Here is a 20,385-nt window from a genome sequence, read left to right as displayed (position 1 = left end):
CAATCTACAGATGCAGCATTGACCATCCACTCCCCCAACCACTGGCCATGGTCACTAATGCTGCATTGAAATGGTAACAAGTGGTGGATCTGTTGAGCATGATCGGGATCTATGAGTTATACCTTCAGACAATGTTGATAGCAGAAATGGGGCAAGAGGAAAATAAAACTGAAGCTTCAGTGTGCTCCATATTGGAAACCACACTTCGCCCTGAGGGTTTGGTAGTGTCAAGAGGTCCCTCGAGTTGCCTGGGCCAGCACTGCCCATCAGGGCACAATGTATGCAGTAAAGAGGAGGCATGTTAATGGCTGGCATGCAATTGATTGAATGTTGACAGCCTCAGGTGGTCCACATGGGTCATCACCAAAGGTCATTCAGACTCAAAACGTTGGCTCTATTCTCTTTCTACAGATGCTGTCAAACCTGCTGAGATTTTCCAGCAATTTTTCTGTTTTTGTTTGTGAGAATTTATTCACAATGGGAATTTTGGCTTGGAGGCCAGTGAGTCCTGCATAATGTTCTATCCATCGTTACTTTTGCCATATTTACATAGCAAGCTATGTAAGTCACGATGTCTAGTCTCCAACTTTACCACTGAACCTACAGTAAGAAGTTTGACAGAGACAGCAACTCTGCCTATTTTGTTATTCCTGCAGATCTTCCAGAAAATTTATGGCAAGAGATCAGGAGAATCCCTGTGGAAATTACTGGTGATAATGGGTTACTGCATCAAACTGCATGTAGTCAACTGGTGATTCAGAATCCTAGACCTCAAATGCTTTTGGATATATTTGCCTTTGGATATTCTTTCTCTCTTTAATATACATATAAATTATACTAATTAAACAATGAATCAACTTGGTTTTAAAGAGATTATTAGTCCATTTGAGAAACTCTCATTTATTTAGAAATCCTCTTTGTTGCTTATCAAATGAACAGATTTATGGAGCAATGCACTCAACAACTGTACAATCCACACACCTGCCACTTCATCTTGGAAATACTTGAGTAACTCATGCATAATTAACCGATCATGCAACATCAACATGAAAGCAGAGAAAAAAGGATACATGTTCAGCTGGTCCATTTAGCTTCTCGCATCCACGTATGGTGTAGCCCAGATGCACCACTAATCCGCTCTCTGGGAGTTGTGCAATCTCCTTGGTGAGCTAAGAAACAGGCAGAGAAAATGACCGAAGCCAATTTAGGAAAAGGCTCTGGGAAATTTATCTCCAACCTTTTAAGACAATCAAGCAAGTGGCTGATATAACTGGAAACAGCAAACTGAGCTGCATTCCATAACACAAGATGCCTTCCACAAATAGAAACTTATTCAGCTCCCTTTTAACCAGTGACAGTGAATCTATGTTCTGTTATGTCAATAGTTTCACTGAAGAAGTTGCAATATGATTAATCTTATCTGAGTATAGATTTAACCAGTCATATTGTTAAGTATGTGTAGCAATGCCTAACTCTTTGTTAGTTTATTAAAAAATTATTGGATACAATTCAATAATGTATTGAAGCCTTATCTTTTTTGAGTTTGATTTGTTTATTTACTGAATACACAATCTATTTTTTAAATTTAAAAATGGGTGGCACAGTGGTTAGCACTGCTGCCTCACAGTGTCAGGCACCCAGGTTGAATTCCAGCCTCAGGTCACTGTCTGTGTGGAGTTTGTACATTCTCCCTGTGTTTGCGTGGGTTTCCTCCGGGAGCTCCGGTTTCCTCCCACACTCCAAAGATGTGTGGGTTAGATGGATTGGCCATGCTAAATTGGCCCTGAGTTTCCCAGGATATGTAGGTTAGATGGATTAGCCATGGGATAGGGCAGTGTGGTGGGCCTGGTTAAGATACTCTGTCAGTGAGTTGGTGCAGATTCAATGGGCTGAATGGCTTCCTTCTACGCTATAGGAATTCTGTGATTCTTATATAAATAATGCATGATCTCATTATTCATCTCATTGTCCAATTTCATGTCCATCTATTCTTTTTCCCGATAGATGCTAAAGCAAAATAATTATGTAATATTTCTGCCATCTCTCTATTGTTGTCCTTAGTATTGTCCTATCTGTCTGTTTAACTCCCAGTCCTGATTTTTCTGTAGCCTTATTTCAGTATTCCATACTATATCTGGTTCCTTCCAACATATCATTTCCTCATTTTTTATTGTGGACACGGTACATTGCTGTACAGTTTAAATCATTTTAATAGGTTTTCCACTCACTTTATCTTTAACAACATCTTTACACTTCTGTTCCATAACTCTATTTCCTTCCTCACCTGGTACCTTTCTCCTGGCTATAACCCTCCACTCCCCCGACCATACCAATTTAAAACCTTTGCCACCTCCCTAGTTATCCTTACCACTGGGACAGGGGTATCCCACCCCAGTTCATGTGGACCCGATGGTCTTCCTGGGCATCCCTAAGAAGCACAGAGAGAGAGTGAGAGTGAGAGACAACAGATCATAGAATCCTACAGTACAGAAGGAGGCCATTTGGCTCATCGTGTCTGCACCGACCACAATCCCACCCAGGCCCTATCCCCATAACTCCATGCATTTATCCTAGCTAGTCCCCCTGACACTAAGGGGCAATTTACCATGGCCAATCCACCTAACCTGCACATCTTTGGATTGTGGGAGGAAACCAGAGCACCCAGAGGAAACCCATGCAGACACGGGGAGAATGTACAAAGTCCACGCAGACAGTGACCCAAGCTGGGAATCAAACCCGGGTCCCTGGCGCTGTGAGGCAGGAGTGCTAACCACTGTGCCACCGTGCCTCCTGTGTGGGACAGGAAAAATAAATGTCCTGTATATGGAGAGGGTGTGGGGGGCTTTGGGGGTGCATGGGAGGGGGGGGGGGCGGTGGCTTGTGGCTGGAATGTTGCTAACCTCACAAAAAGACAATACAGCGCCATCAAAGTGTTTTTTTTAAACCAAAAAACCCCCAATGATTTCAAAGGTTTTTCCCTGCTGCCGTCAGACTTTTGAATGGACCTCCCTCGCACCAAATTGATCTTTCTCTACACCCTAGCTATGACTATAACACTACATTCTGCACTCTCTTGTTTCCTTCTCTATGAATGGTATGTTTTGACTGTATAGCACGCAAGAAACAATACTTTTCACTGTATGTTAATACATGTGCCAATAATAAATCAAATCAAAGGTTTTTGCATTTATGTAAGTCCTGTCTGGCCTGGATGGAACTCCCCTCTCTAACTGCAGCTTTGAGGAAATGCAACACCAGGACAATGCAGCCAGGGAATGAAATGGGTGTGGGTGGATCCATGCCCCTTTTTTTCATACCAGCTCTGTTCAAAATGGACTGGACCATTGCTGCTGGCTTGTTTCCAGAGTGCCCGGAGCGCGCGTGTGTGTGTGTGTGCCGTGCACGCGCCTGGAAGGTGGGGCGGGAGCGAGGAGCGCGGGCACGCGCGCGCTGTAACACATTCCCAGGAACAAGGTTGAGAGAGACACAGAGAGAGGGAGAGAGAGAGAGAGAAGCCGAGCCTGGCTGCATACAAGCCGTCAGCCTTTCAATGAATAAGCTGAGGCCGGAGAGAGGAGAAGAAGATTGCAGAGACCCAGCAGCGTTTTGCTCTTGTGTGTGTGTGTGCAGTGAGCTGTGCTGAAGGTAAGTCCACCCAGAGGGGCTGGTTGTTGGAGATAGAGAGAGATAGAGAAAGCTTCTAAAAAAGAGAATGAGGCAGGGAGGGGGGGGGGGGGGGGAGATGGAGAGAGAGAGAGAAACACAGGCTTTGGGAGGAGGGAATGAGGGGCGGCACTATCTAGTTATCATTCATTTCTCTTCCTGAACTCCTGTGTCTCTGGCTGGCTTTCCTGTCGCTGTCCACGGTGCTGAATCTATCCGCGGACCCAGGGAAAGGGGAGGCTTGAATATTTCTGCCATCTCTCTTTTGTTGCCTTCAGTCCTGCCCTGTCTATCTGTTTAATTCCCAGCCCTTGTCTCAGTATTCCAATACTATATATCCCTCCCAACACACGATTCCCTCCCTCTCCCTTTTTTAAAAAAAAATAATTCACAGTGGAAGCTCCGGCTCTGCGGGTTTCGCCCCCTGTTTTCCCTGCCCAGTCTCCTGTACCTGGTGGCGGGTGGGCATCACCAGCTTCCCCACCCTCCCCGCAACCAGAGGCTGCAGCCGCCGGGGGTGTTAATGTGAAATATCATCCGGAGAGAGGAGGGGAGGACAAGACACTTGGCAAGAAGCATAGCGGCACAGGGCGGGCAGCGTGCTCTGAATCAACACTCGCAATGCAATGCTGGGCAGACTGAATCCGCCTGGATTCTCACTGCATTATTGAGAACTGTTTGCAAAGCTGCGGTGGCCTGTCCTCTTCGCCTGCCCTCTCCATCCCTTCCCTAGCAGAGATTGCATGCGTGCAGCTTTTGTGGCGGGATTACCCTTCTGAATCCCCCCTGCGTTGGAATCATAAATGATTTGGAATCTTAAGTTGATATTAAGTGCTGTCTGCTCCAGGCCCCCCATCCTTGTGTGGGTATACAGTCCCCTCTGCTCGATCCGGATTGGCATCTGATGCTCGTTTGTTATAATGACGCTGGCGCCTCGCTCAAATAATTATTGTTTTTCTCTCAAAATTCAGGAATCCGAGGTTCTCTGGGGCAGATCTCGCCATGGCTCAAGGGAATAGTTATGGACAGAACGCCAGTAACAACGGCACGGCGGACGAATCACCGAACATGCTGGTGTACAGAAAGGTAGGCATGTGTGTGTGTATCTGTGTGTGTGTGTGTGTGTGTATCTGTATGTGCATTTCTGTGTGTCTGTCTCTGTGTGTGTGTACCCGTGTGTAGTCTCTGTGTATATATGTCTGTTTGTGTGTATGTGTTTGCATTTGCATGTGTGTGCACCTGTGTGTGTCTGCGGCTGTGCCTGTCTGTGTATTGTCTGAGTGTGTATCTGTTTATGTGTCTGTGTGTACGTGTGTGTCTGTGTGTTGGCTGTGCATGTACTTGTACGTATCTGTGTGTGTGTCTGTGTTGTCCATGTGTTGTTTGCGTGTGTATCTTTTGCGAGTCTGTGCTACCTGTGAGTGTGTATGTCTGTGTGTTGTCTCTTTGTGTGTCTATCTGTGTGTGTCTGTATCTGTGTGTATCTCTGTGTGTCTGTCTGTCTGGGTTGTCTCTCAGTATATATGTCTGTGTGTGTGTTTGTATCTGCATGTGTGTGTGTGTGCATGTGCCCGTGTGTGTTTATAAGTCTGTATGTTGACTGTGTGTCTGTGTTGTCTGTATTATCTGTGTGTGCACCTGTTTGTGTGTCTGTGTGCACCCATGTGTGTCTGCCTGTCTGTGTGTGTGTTGTCTCTGTGTACCCCTGTGTATATGTGTGTGTGTGTCTGTCTGTGTGTTGTCTCTTTGTGTTTAACTGTTTGTATGTCTGTCTGTGTGTATGTGTGTATCTGTGTGTCTGTCTGTGTTCTCTCTGTGTGTGTGTATATCTGTGTACATGTCTGTTTGTGTGTGTTGTATCTGCATGTGTGTACCTGTGTGTGTCTGTGCTTGTGCCTGTGTGTGTGTGTTGGCTCTGAGTGTATCTCTGTGTCTTTGTGTTGTTTGTGTGTATCTGTTTGAGTGTCTGTGTATCTGTGTGTCTGTATCTGAGTATCTCTGCGTGCCTATGTTGTCTCTGTGTATCTGTGTATATGTCTCTTTGTGTATGTGTTTGCATCTGCATATATGTGTACCTGTATGTCTGTGTGTCTGTGCATGTGTGTTGTCTTTGTGTGTGTGAGTATCTGTGTTTATACTTGTGTATGTGCCTGTGCGTTGTCTCCGAGTGTGTATTTCTGTGTGCCTGTGTGTGCGTCTGTGTGTGCCTGTGCGTCTGTTGTGTTGTCTGTGCGTGTGTTGTCTGTGTATGTTTCTGTGAGTGTGTGTGAAAGAGAGACTTGTGGCGGACGATGCAACCTCTTTTTCGAGTTACGTTGTTTGGGTCGGACGATTTTTCTTCGGTTGTGGCTGGGACGAGCCAAATAGTAATTGTGTGTCGGGTTGCTGCGATCCCAGTGTGTGTATCCCCATCCCTCCCACTCAATGCTGGGAGGGGGTCGGTTTAAGGCACAATTATTGCAATTCTCAACAGCTGTAGGGAATATTTTTAGAGGTTATTTATAGGACTGTGTGTGTGCAAACGTTGTTGGAACCAAGGGCGGTTGCAAGCTGGTCTGCGGGGTGGAATAGACCGATTTCTGGATTGACAGGTGGTTGCGAAGCAGGTCTGGTACACCGCTAATCCGCAGCCCATAGTGGGACTGGGGCTAGCGCTACGTGAACTCAAAATATACGATGATATTCGACAAGCCGGGCTGTGCCAGAGCCTTGTACTGCTGGGAATCATTGCACTTGTGTTAGAGGAAGGCCATTGCGTTGTACTCGTGAATTACATTGGCATTTCTATGGAGCAAGGTTTTGCACTGTTCCAGTTTCTGCTGTAGACATTTTTTTTGTTATCATTGATATGAGGGGAAAATACTCTGCCCGATAGTTAAAGTAGAAAAAAAATACATATTCTGAACCTTATTGATAAACTTAAACATTTTTGAATTTTAGTTTTTAAAGTACCAGCTGAGGGAAATAATTTACAGATGGCTTAAATTTATTGAAATGTCTTGAGCAGCGGTCTCCCAAGGTCACACAGTGGTCACCGGATAGTTGGTCAGAACACATGTCGAATTTGAGCTGGGCATAGGAATCGGGGCAGTGCGAATTGAGACATAAAGCATTCAATAATAAACACAACTGTTGCATCCCCTTTAAAAAAGTGAGTTGTATTGAATGGTACTTCTACGCAACTTTTTATTTCGGGAAATAGTTTTTTATTAGTCACAAGTAAGGCCTACATTAACACTGCAACGAAGTTACTGTGAAATTCCCCTAGCCGGGCGCCTGTTCAGGTCAATGCACCTAACCAGCACGTTTTTCAGAGTGTGGGAGGAAACTGGAGGAAAGCCATGCAGAAAGAGGGAAGAACGTGCAAATTCCACACAGACAGTGACCCAAGACAGGAATCGAACCTGGGTCCCTGACACTGTAAGGCAGCAGTGCTAACCACTGTGCTACCATGCCACCCCAATAGTGATTTCCTTAATAGTGAGGAAGGACTGGCAATTGATTATCAACCAAGTGAATAACATTAATGTCTTCCATGCTTAACAAGTCCTGGAGTGGGGTTTGAACCCTGGTACCTTTGCTTTAGAGGCAGGGGTGTCACTTGCTGAGGCAAAGGCCTCCTGTGATTTATTGCTGTATATTTTGCATTTGTTTGGAAAGACAATAGAAGCATAAATATGGTCATTATACTTAAATCTCAAACGAGTATTGCCCTGCATAAATTGTGTTCAATATTTTTGTTTCAACATGTCTGTACTAACAATTAGTGAAAAATGTGGAGTGGCGTTTTCCAATATCAGTCAGTAAAGTTCAATATCGCAATCCCAGTTGATTCACTTGTAGATATGTTGCCTATTTTAATGACTGGCATATAACCCCTGTAAACAGAAACAGAGAACATTAAGATGTTCCCTTTTCACTCTGACAAAGAAGTCATTAATAACACTTCCTTTGTAGAGTTCGAGGACTGTCAACCAAAATGATGTGCTTCTGCAATTTTCCTGCCAGTGGTTTTTGAGAAACTTGATATCATTAGTGGGAACAGCAGATAAGAGGTAAACCAAGAAGCAAGATGATGCTTTTACACTCTGTAAGCAGCTGAAAAGCTGCTTAACTGGTGTAAATGACTAACATTTTTCTAATCCAGCTGTGACGTGCATGAAACTGCATTGTTTACAATGAATACAATGTTTAGAAAGCCCACTTTACAGTCGGACACAAAAAGGTCCCAGTAGATGGCAGCATGGAGATGTGATAGTGACTGTGGTCGCACTGAAGTACAAATGAATGAATAATTTCTTGGTGACAAATGGACAGTCTTTTTCATGGTGAAATGATTATGTATGGGAATGAATTTGTATTTGTTGTTTCAAATTAGTTATAATACATCTGTAATTATATAATTAATATATTTGTTTATAATTCCTAAATTGCAATTTCACATATATTTTCTATATGTGTGTATATATGCACACACATTCCCATACCGGTTGAGGTTATTCATGAAGGCTCGCCTTCTCAACCTTGCCCCTCGCCTGAGTGTGGTGATCTTCAGGTTAACTCACCACCAGTCACAGCCGATGGTCATCCGGCACTATGGCGACTTTATCTTTATACACACACACATATCGATAGTGAAGAGTGTTATTAACATTTTGATTTGATTTATTATTGTCACATGTATTAGTATACAGTGAAAAGTATTGTTTCTTGCCCGCTATGCAGACAAAGCATACTGTTTATAGAGAAGGAAACGAGAGAGTGCAGAATGTAATGTTACAGTCATAGCTAGGGTGTAGAGAAAGATCAACTTAATGCAAGGTAAGTCCATTCAAAAGTCTGATGGCAGCAGGGAAGAAGCTGTTCTTGAGTTGGTTAGTATGTGAACTCAGAGTTTTGTATCTTTTTCCCGGTGGAAGAGAGAATGTCCAGGGTGCATGAAGTCCTTAATTATGCTGGCTGCTTTGCCGAGGCAGCAGGAAGTGTAGACAGAATCAGTGGATGGGAGGCTGGTTTGCGTGATGGATTGGGCTACATTCACTACTTTTGTAGTTTCTTGCAGTCTTGGGCAGAGCAGGAGCCATACCAAGCTGTGATACAACCAGAAGGAATGCTTTCTATGGTACATCTGTAAAAGTTGGTGAGAGTTGGAGCTGACATGCCAAATTTCCTTAGTCTTCTGAGAAAGTAGAGGTGTTGGTGGGCTTTCTTAACTATAGTGTTGGCATGAGGGGGGGGGGGGGGGGGGGGTGGAGGAGGCAGGGTGTCCAGGACAGGTTGTTGGTGATCTGGACACCTAAGAACTTGAATTGTCAGAATTGAAACTGATAATTTATCAATAGACCTGTATGTTGTGTCGCGATTAATTAATATTCATGTAAGCCATGTGATATTTTCAGTTAACAATATTTACTAAATGATGTAATCAAATTAAAGCATAAAAAACTGAAACTATGGAAATCAATAAGAATTTCGAGTTGGATGTAAGTAACGTTTATTTTTCAATATTTTATGTGTATTTTGTGTACTTGCCTGTTCAGACTTGGATTGTAACAAAGCTCTTCCAAATTCCTTTCTTCTTCGGACGATGTTGACATATGCTCATTTTCAAGAGCATTTGAATTGAGAAATGGGCGAATTAATGAACACACATGCTAAGATGTTTCTTGGAACATCCAGCGAGGACCTTGTAGGAGAGGTTACCCAGGGATTGCCTGAAATCTGGATTCAAATTGGTGCTTCTAATTAAATTGAAAGTTGGGGAGAGATAGAAAATGAAACCATAGATCCAAAGATAGCATGTTGAAAGGGACAGAAAAATGTGCTCCCTTATCTGGACTTGTGTGAAATCCTTTTGTTGGCAGAGAGCTGAGATGGTAGCCCGTAAATAAGTGACCTGGTATATCTCCGTGCTGGTGCTTCATTCATTTGAAGGCTGGCAAGTGGCCCAGCAAGGCCGTGTGAAATGATTAACATCAGAAAGGTTGAACTCTCCGATACATGCCTCATTTAGATTTATCAGTAGAATTGAGTTGCTTCCTTTGGATGTTAAGGGGGTATAAGAAGTTCACTGTTTAGTGTTTAGTTTGTAGTCTTCAATCCTTAATGTGGAGATGCCGGTGTTGGACTGGGGTGGGCACAGTAAGAAGTCTCACAACACCAGGTTAAAGTCCAACAGGTTTATTTGGAATCACGAGCTTTCGGAGTGCTGCTCTTTCATCAGGGCACTCACCTTATGAAGGACCACTGCTCCGAAAACTCATAATTCCAAATAAACCTGTTGGACTTTAACCTGTTGTTGTGAGACTTCTTATGGTTCAATCCTTAATTCTTAGTTTGGTTGCTTTTTAGTAGTTAGAGTAAACGTTTTAGTCGAAGCCTTGGGAGTTGTTGCCTTGTATATTCAGAAGGGTGCCTATAAAATCAAAACATGTACCTGTTAGAGAGGGTAGGTTAGAAAAGTTATACTAGCCAGTTAGAGTCAGAAATAAGTATGCTACTTAAATGCACAATTTTCCCCAAGGAAGGCAAGGTTTAGGTCAGCAATGTGGATGACTCTTAACAGACCTCTGTAATGGCCTAGCAAGCCAACCGCTGTGACAAACTCTAATGAGAACAGAACTAGGCAAACCACACATCATCAACTTAAAAATTGGATTTGGACATGACACAGCATTCGGTCCTGAAAAATTCTCTTTACTAACATCTGGGGGCTTGTGCCAAAATTGGGAGAGCTGTCCCACATTCTAGTCAATCAACAGCCTGATATAGTCATAATCACAGCATGAAACCTTTCAGGCAACATCTCAGATTGTTCCATTGTCACGGTGAATATGTTCCATCCCACCGATAGGATGGAGCCGTCACAGATGGCAGTCATGGGGGAGGGGTCCTCAGAGTCCTCAACATTGACTCTGGGGGCCATGAAGTCTCGTGGCGTTGTGTCAGATGTAAGCAAGGAAACATCCTGCTGAGTATGACATATTGCCCACTCTCAGCTGATGAATCAGTACTCCTCCATGTTGAATATCACTTGGAAGAAGCACTGAGGGTAGCAAGGGCACAGAACTTTGGGTGAGGATCTTCCATGTCAATTACCAAGACTAGTTTAGCAACACCCTGACTGACAGAGCTTACCGAGTCCTAAAGGACATAGCTACACAGCTGACAGACTGCACACATTGCAGGTGGTGGGAGAACCAGCATAAGGGGAAAACCTACTTGACCTCTCCCTCACCAATCTATTTGTCTTGGGCAGATATGACAAAGTTGGGAGGAGGCCTTGTGGAGATAAAAGTTTAATCTTCACACTAAGGAAACTCTGCACCATGTGTGGCACTACCACGGTGCTAAATGGGATTTATTCAGAACTGATGTAGCAATTTTAGTATAAAATTGAACGTAGAAATCATAGAAACCCTACAGTGCAGAAGGAGGCCATTCGGCCCATCGAGTCTGCACCGACCACAATCCCATCCAGGCCCTACCCCCACATATTTTACCCGCTAATCCCTCTAACCTACACATCCCAGGACTCTAAGGGGCAATTTTTTAACCTGGCCAATCAACCTAACCCGCACATCTTTGGACTGTGGGAGGAAACCGGAGCACCCGGAGGAAACCCACGCAGACATGAGGAGAATGTGCAAACTCCACACAGACAGTGACCCGAGCCGGGAATCGAACCCAGGACCCTGGAGCTGTGAAGCAGCAGTGCTAACCACTGTGCTACCGTGCCGCCCTAAACGTCCGTGAGGTGTAGTGAAATGGGCCATCAGCAGTAGCAGAATTACATTACCATAAAGACAAGGGACCAACTGCGGTGCATTGAGAAGTGCAGAGCAGGGGCAGCACCCTATTACCAGAAAATGAGGTAGGAATCTGGTGAAGCTACAGCATATGTTTGCTAAACAGTGAACGTTGCATGCTTCAGGTGGAGCTGAGCGACCCCACAACCAATTGATTAGAGCAGAGCTCTGCAAGTCATAGAATCATAGAATAGAATCATCAGATCCCTGCAGTGCAGAAAGAGGCCATTCAGCCCATTGAGCCGGCACTGAAAGCAATCCCACCTAGGCCCTATCTCGTAACCCACAGATTTACCCCAGTAATCCCCCTGACACAAAGGGGCAATTGAACATGTCCAATCAACCTAACCCGCATGTCTTTGGACTGTGGGAGGAAACTGGAGCACCTGGAGGAAACTCAAACAGACATGGGGAGAATGTGCAAACTCCACACAGATAGTTACCCAAGGTCGGAATTGAACCGAGGCCCCTGACACTGTGAGGCAGCAGTGCTAATCACTGTGCCACCGTGCCTGTTGCACGGTGTTCTGTTGCATCCAGTAGTAAATAGTTGTGGAAAATTAACCAAGTAATGGGAGGAGGAGACTCCATGAACAATCCCATCCTCCGTGATAGTGGTGCCCAGATCATGAATACAAAAGACACAGTTGAAGTGTTTGCCACCATTTTCATTAAGGAATGCTGAGTAGGTGATATATCTCAGCCTGCTCAGGAGATGCCCACCAGTGTCCAAATGATGTTCACTGGCCTTGTGTCTACAGGAAGGTGAAGGTGTCCAAATGATGTTCACTGGATACACAGACATTATGGGCCCCAACATCCTGGCTGCAGTGCTGAAGATTTTTGTTCCAATAACTAGCTGTGTCACCAACCATGCTATTGTAGTACTTTGGCATCAATACAACAAATGGAAAATTACCCAGGTATGTCCTGTCCACAAAAGCAGAACAAGTCTAATCTAGTAATCTGCTGCCCATCAGGCTTCTCTTAATCATCAGCAAATTGATGGTAGTTGTTATTGGGATGTTAGCAAATGACACTTATTCACCAATCATCTGCTCATTGACTCTTGGGTTGAATTCCACCAGTGTGACTTGGCTCCAAACCTCGTTTCAGCCTTCGTCTAAACTTAGCCAAAAGTACTGAATTCCAGAGGTGCCATGCGAGTGATTTCCTTTGACATCAGAGCAGCACTTGAACATGTGTTGTACCAAGGAGCATTGGGGAAAAGGGAAAGCGTTTGGCAAACTCTTCATTGGCTGGTCATGCCTAGCACAAAGAAAGATGGCAGTAGACCAATCATCTCTGTACCAGAACATAGCTGCAGGAATTCCTCAGGGCAATGTCCTCAGCCCGAACATCATTGACTGCTTCAATAATGACCTTTCTGCCATCATGAGCTCAGAAGTAGACATATTTCCTCATGACTGAACAATGATCAGCACATCTGCCGCTCATCCGATAATGGGGCGCTCCATGCAGGTTTGCTGCAAGACCTGCGCAACATTTAGGTTTGGACTGATAATTGCAAGTAATATTTGTGCTACACAAGTACCAGGCAATGATTATCTCCAAAAATAGAGAATCTAACTGCTTCCTTCTAGCACTCACTGGCATTGGGTGCCTAATCATCAAAATCCTGCGGCCACCATTGGGCAGAAAATTAATTGTGGTTAAAAGAACAGGTCAGAACCTATGACTCATCTTCTGACTCCCCAAAACTTTTCCTTGAGCTATAAGGCAAAAGTCAGAAGTGTAATGGAATAATCTCCACTTCACTGCATATGTATAGCTCCAGCAACACTCTAGAAAGTCCCGAACAAAGCAATTCACTTCATTGGCAGCCCATCCACCACCATATACATTTACTCCTTCCACCACCATGGTATTTATCACCCACAAGATGTGTCACAACAACTTTCTGAGGCTTCTTCGACAGCACCTCACAAAACCGTGACCTCTACGATCTAGAAGAGCATAGGCAAGCAGGCACATGGGGGCCAGCACCACTTGTAAATTCCCCTTAAAAGTCACATACCATCCTGACTTGGAAGTCTATCATTGTTCCTTTCGTGCTGGGGTCAGAATCGTGGAAGTACACTGGAAAGGGGCGGGAGGGTGGCACAATAGTTAGCACTGCTGCCTCATGGCTCCAGGGATGCAGGTTCAATTCTGGCCTCGGGTAACTGTCTGTTCATTCTCCCTCTGCGTGGCTTTCCTCCGGGTGCTCCGGTTTCCTCCCACAGTCCAAAGATGTGTGGGTCAGATTGATTGGCAATGCCAAATTGCCCCTTAGTGTCAGGGGAACTACTAGGGTAAATGCATGGGGTTACAGGGATAGGGCCTCCTTCTGCACAGAAGGGATTTTATGATTCTATGATTCTACTTCTATGCCACACACGCAGCAGTGTTTCAAGAATGGGGTTCTCCACCACCTTCAATAAATGTTGGCCTTATGTCTACAGGAAGGTGAATTTACCCAAGAGTACCTCTATGAATTGGGGTTAATCTTGCAGACACATCAGAAGGATAACACCAGCCTTCCAGAGGTAGTCAAGCTAATGAGTTCACCAACTCCCACTTCTAAGGAGGATGTCATTTAAATGTAAGCACATGGATTTGAAATACTTGATAGACAGCCTGTATAACACAATTAACTCAATCTGAAGAGTCTAATCCTAAATTAATCTGTCCACATATCAATCATAGATATTGACCTCAGTTGTAAATTCCTATTCGCATCCAATTAATGTTGAACTGCGTTACCAAACTGTTACTGTAACTTCTGTTTATTTCATTCATTAAGCCTACCTACTCATTATCTGCATTTTCAAGAGTTGAGTGCTGCCAATCAGGATTCTAAACTTAAAAATTGTTAGCTCATAACTTTGTTGCCTGTTTTATTTTTTGATACCATATATACTTGTGCAAAAGTTGAGTTTCTGAGGCCAAACTTTTAGCTAAAAATGTAGGGGTCAACTTATACACGAGCAATATTTTCGAGGGGTAAAAGTCCAGCCTCTTCTATCGTCTCGCTACCCAACTGTTTATGGTAGTATCAGCCGTTCACAGAGCTATCAGGTTAGAGACTGTAGCACCCTACCCACCCCCCACCAAACCAAAAATAAACTCCTGCAAAAGGTGCCAAAAAGTATTTTTATTATTCTGCACAGACGCAAGAAACCTTCCAGTGAGTATGTTTTCACCAAGGTGAGGTTGATTTCAGCAGTGATTCAGCGGTAAGTAAAAGGAGTTTGGAATTTTTGGCTCAAAGTCAGGGGTTGACTTATACACAAGATTGACTATTACTCAAGTATATATGGCAATTGTGAGCATGTGCAGATACTGATTGGATGTTACTGGTTTAAATGTTGATGGATTCCATTATGATTGGTGTAAAACAATTTGGTGAATCAAATGGACATCATGAATTCTTAGGCACAAACTGAGTGATGAAACCCCAACAGTTCCCCACAGAATGAATAACAGTGAAGTAGATCAGGATTCAACTGGTGCCCTTGCTGAATATTTCTTGCCATGGTTTCGAGTTCAGTTTTTACAGAATCAGGTTGAGACTTCCAGTAAATATCCCTTCAGGGCTGCTGGTGGAGGTTAGATTGAAGTTGCCAATTTGAGTCAAGAGGTGGCTGCAACCTCTGCAATTCTCTTCAATCTTCCACTTAGCATTTTTAATTATTGCTACTAGCTGTTTGGACTTTGGCCTTTATATCAGTGACTAATCCCTGTTTCGAATGAAACGACACAATTTTCATCTCTACTCTTCAAGCTTAAAAGTATTAAATGACTGGCCTTTCAGGAAATCTTTCCAACCCTCAGCAATTTTTCAACAAGTACATTTTTCTCCGTTTTCACTATTTCCCTTTCATTTTTGGCAAGGGAACAGATTAAAGAGTAACTGTTATAATGATTGGCTATCACTTTCCACTGGTCTTTATTGACATCTAACTTCTCAGGAAAATTAACCACACTGAGGAAATTATATTCCAACTTCCATATCTCATGTAGGATTGCACACTCATGAAGTTAGTCCAAGGAAATAATAAATTCAAGTGAGGCGAGGTGGTTCAGTTTGGTATTTTTTGGCTTTGCTTTCACCCCTCTGTGTTGTTGCCTGGTAACATGAAGCAAGCTATGCATTATCCTACATAAACCAAATGTTCACAAAAAAATCTGCTGAAATAACAGCCCATCAAGTAAGTGCTCCATTTTCATTTTTTGATAAAATGAGGGAGAAATTATGTTTATATTAAGAGATACTTGCATCAATTTAGAAAATTTAAATCATGCTATGGTTGTGTCCAAGATGTCAATGCAATAAGAACAATGAACTCATTTATCTGTAACATACTTGGATAAATACGGCAATTTATGAGTATCTAGTACATTTCAAATATACTGCATACTACGTGGTGACTTTGGTGTGTAAAGTATATTGATTTTGTAAGCTGTATGTCCATTTGAACTGGCAAGTTGTGAATTGAGATTTGTTCAAACTTTTGGTAGGGCAGTAGATAAGAGATACAATATATTACCTTCATGATGCAGAGTTAATGTTTTATGAGTGTTCCTGAACAATAAAGCTTCTTTAAAATAGGGGTGGCACAGTGGCACAGTGGTTAGCATTGCTGCCTCACAGCGGCAGGGACCCAGGTTCAATTCCCGGCTTGGGCCACTGTCTGTGCAGAGACTACATATTCTCACCCTTTCTGTGTGGGTTTCCTCTGGGTGCTCCGGTTTCCTCCCACAGTCTGAAAAGATGTGCTGGTCAGGTGCATTGGCCATGCAGTGTACCTGAACAGGCAGCGTCGGAGTGTGGCGACTCGGGGACTTTCACAGTAACTTCAATGCAGTGTTAATGTCGGCCTACTTGTGACACTAATAAATAAACTTTAAAACTTAAAAATAATATTTCCAGTTCATTGTTGATTGTGCAGCATTGCTTATGGTTCAAGGATATGCCCAGCGAATCTCTGCTTCATTGTACAGTATATGTATTCAATGCTATCTATGTTAACTTTGTAAACTACCATGACTATCATTATCAAGGCAGAGGGAGCATAAGGCTTGTGCACACAAGTTACTTTGCAATCTGTTCTTGATGGCCTCCCTCTTAGCAACTCAGAACAATACAGTTCACACGATCAGAATCACAGAATTGTTACAGTACCAGAGAAGGCCCTTCAGCCCATTGTATCTGTACTGCCTCTCAGAGGAGCTATCCACCAGCCACCTACTCCCTGTAACCCTGCACCTTCTTATTTTTCAGATAACCCAATTCCCTATTGAATAGCTCAATTGACCCTGCCTCCACCACACTGTCAGGCACTGAATTCCAGACCCTAACCACTCATTGTTTTTCTTCATGTTGCCATTGCTTCTTTTGCCAGTTACCTTCAATCCATGCCCACTTGTTCTCCATCCTTCCACCAATGGGAACAGTTTTTCCCTACCAACACTGCCCAGATTGCTTGTGGTTCTGCACAGCTTTATTAAATATCCTTTTAGCTTTCTCTATGCCAAGGAAAACTGTCCTAACTTCTCTAATCTATCTACATACCTGAAGTTCCTCATCTCGGGAACCATTCTTGTGAATATTTTCCACAGTCTCTACAGTGCCACCACAACCCTCCTAAAGTGTGGCATCCAAAGCTGGATGCAGTATTCCAGTTGAGACCAAACCAGTGTTCCATACTAGTTCAGCATAACTTCCTTGCTTTCACACTCTTGGTAAAATGGTAAAGTCACCATAGTCCCAGATGACCACAGATTGCTCTTCCCTTTGAGGGGGAGAGCTGACCGGTGGTGATTTAACCAGAGGATCACCCCGCCTTATGCGAGGGGAAAATTTGAGAAGGTGGGGCCTTCATGAATTATCTCAGCCAATACAGGAATTGAACCTGCGCTATTGGTGTCTTTCTACATCACTCGCCAGTTGTCCAGTCAACTGAGCTAAACCAGCTCTTGCACTTCATACCCCTTTTTAATAAAGTCCTGGATGCTGTATGCTTTATTAATCCCTCTCTCAACCTGGTCTGCCACCTTCAATGATTTATACACATGTACACCCAGATCCCTCTGCTCCTGCAATCTCCTTAGGATTGTACACTTTATTATCTCTCTCTGTTTTTCCTACCAAAATCATAGAATCATTGAATCCCTACAATGCAGAAGGAGGCCATTCAGCCCATCAAGTCTGCACTGACCACACCAAGCCCTATTCCCAAAACCCCATATATTTACCTTGCTAATCCCTTGAAACCAGTGTCAATTTATTATGGCCAATCACCTAACCTGCACATCTTTGGACTGTAGGAGGAAACCGGAGCACCGGGAGGAAACCCACGCAGACATGGGGAGAATTGCAAACTCGACACAGACAGTGACCCGAGGCCGGAACTGAACCCGGGTCCCTGGTGCTGTGAGGCAGCAGTGCTAACCACTGTGCCACCATGCTGCCCCAAAATGATTCACTTCATACTTTTCTGCATTAAATTCCATCTGCCACTTGTCTTCCCATTCCGCCAACCTTTTTCTGCTCTTTTAAAGTTTTAAACTATCTTCCTCAAAGTTCACAATATTTCCAAGTTTTGTATTGTCTGCAAATTTGGAAATTGTGTCTGTACACCACGATCCCTAGAAGAGCAGAGATCCTTCTACCAACCCTTGGGAAACTCCATAGTAAATTTCCCCCAGTCCAAAAAAACATCCATTCTGCCACTCAGCCAATTTTGTATCCATGTCACTGTTGTCACTTTTATTCCATGAGCTATAACTTCGTTCACAATTAAGAATAAATCTTGCTATTATATTTTGCCATGCCTTGCATTGACCACTAGGTGACCTCTGATACAAGACTAGTATCGGTCAAGTTGTTCTTTCTCATTAGCTTCACAGACCACTGCGCGGTTCGTGTAAAATTCAGTTCTTTGAGCAATCCTAGTCAGTAGCTCTGTTTCTGTTTTCCCATCTTCATTCAGGAATTAGGGACCCTCCAGTTTCAAACCTTCTAAACAAAAGATTTGGAAAGCATCACTTTAATTAAAATGGAAGTAAACATCTTGATGAAATACTCCGCACTAAAGCATCACCTTAAGAACAATGCAGCACAGGAACAGGCCCTTCGGCCCACCAAGCCTGCGTCGATACTTAGTCCTTATTTAGCCCCACTGCTGATTGCCCAGACACGGTTTCTATCCCTCTGTTCGCCTCCCGATCACGTGTCTATCAAGATATGCCTTGAACGTTGCTAACATGCCTGCTTCCACCACCTCCACTGGAAGTGCGTTCCAGGAAACCACCACTCTCTGTGTGAAAAACTTTCCCCGCACGCCTTCCCTAAACTTTCCCCCTCTCACCTTGAACCTGTGCCCTCTTGTAGTTGACCTTTTCACCCTGGGGAAAAAGCCTCTGACTATCCACCCTATCTATGACTCTCATAATTTTGTAGACCTCTATCAGGTCGCCCCTTAGCGTCCGTCTTTCCAGTGAAAACAATTAATACTGATTAATATTAATTGTTATTAATACTAATTAATATTAATGTTGATAATTTTTATTTAATAGAATTTAATTGAAACAAACTTCTTAGTAAAATACTTTGCACAAAAGCAAGGTTTATAGCAAATCAAGTTTTTTTGCTGTTTTTCTGCGATATTGTAGTTTTGGTTTGTTCCACTAAATTGGGCTCCAACTGTGTCATTAACATCTTATTCAGTGTGTGAAAATTCAAACTTTGTGAAAATGAATGCTCGGTGATGCAGATTTTCAGGTTAAAATATTCAAACAAAAGCGCAAGAATGCTTTTATAACTTGGTCAGACTTCTGTTCTACATTAGTGTTGTTCAATGGGAATCACTGACTAGACACGCGTGGCTATGATAACACTGTTTAGCCACAGTCACTCATTTTAGTGAATACAGGCAAATGTGCTCCTTGTGTTTGTCTATTTGACCAACATTCACCCCCATTCAATGCGGCATTTTGCAGCCTTTCCTTTTCACCAAAGGTTGGAATTCAGGCATAGCGCATCTTAGTGCAACTTTGTCCAGCATTTTCAATAGTCGGACTTTATTAGATAAATTGCAAAGAATGTTGACTACCAGAAAATGGGCCTGACCGGATCCACCCCTGCTCTCCATACAGGATGTGGTTGAATGTTGCTTGCCTTGCTTTGCCTTATTGGAAATGTGTTTCCCTGTTTGTGCTTCCCTTCTTTTGCTGGCTTGGTATGCTTATCCTGAATAGTCAGACTGACCATGACGACAGCTCCCTTCTCCACACAAATTAGCTTTTTCCACTTGGGTCACACACATTTCAGCAGATCGCTTGTGAGCAAGAATCTAGGAAGTAAAGCACAGATAATAATGGAGGGGAGAATCGGATGGGACACTGCATGCTTTGCTTATTTGTCTTAAAATTTTACCAGCAAACACCAAAAAGATTAAAATGCACATGCATACACTGTGAATATGAGTAGTGATCTTGGAAGCCAATCTTAAATTGGCTATTTTATAGTGGAATAGACATGCCTGCATGTCCCAAGCTGATGCCGATTACTCATGTATTTGTTTACAAATCAGAAGTATAATTAGCCACATCTGGATTCCCAGTTAGTCACAGTTGTCTGGTGCCTAATGTACAGGACAACACCATTCTACATCATGCTATTTTTTTCACCTGCATTTTTATTCTACTTGTGTGTGTGTCGTGTGTGTCGTGTGTGGTGGGTGTGTGTGTGTGTGTGTGTGTATTCGGCCCATCAAGTCTGCGCCATCATTCAATGAGATCATGGCTGATCTCAATAACCCTCCATTCCACTTTTCTACCCATCCCCATAAACCTTGGTTCCCTAACTGATCAGAAATCGGTCTATCTCAGCCTTGAACATACTTAA

General features: G+C 43.4%; 1 protein-coding gene across 1 annotated transcript in view; it reads left to right on the top strand.

Annotated features, from left to right (window-relative positions):
* Positions 1–4,665: 4,665 nt before the first annotated feature.
* LOC144504901 (regulator of G-protein signaling 7) overlaps positions 4,666–20,385 on the top strand; it is a 416,072-nt gene continuing 400,352 nt past the window's right edge. Inside the window, exon 1 of the mRNA XM_078230649.1 lies at positions 4,666–4,749. Within this exon, the coding sequence (XP_078086775.1) occupies positions 4,666–4,749 (84 nt within the window). The remainder of the gene's footprint in view (positions 4,750–20,385) is intronic.

This window comes from Mustelus asterias, chromosome 15, assembly GCF_964213995.1.
Source record: "Mustelus asterias chromosome 15, sMusAst1.hap1.1, whole genome shotgun sequence".
NCBI lineage: Eukaryota > Metazoa > Chordata > Chondrichthyes > Carcharhiniformes > Triakidae > Mustelus > Mustelus asterias.
This window is presented reverse-complemented; position numbering and strand designations above follow the sequence as displayed.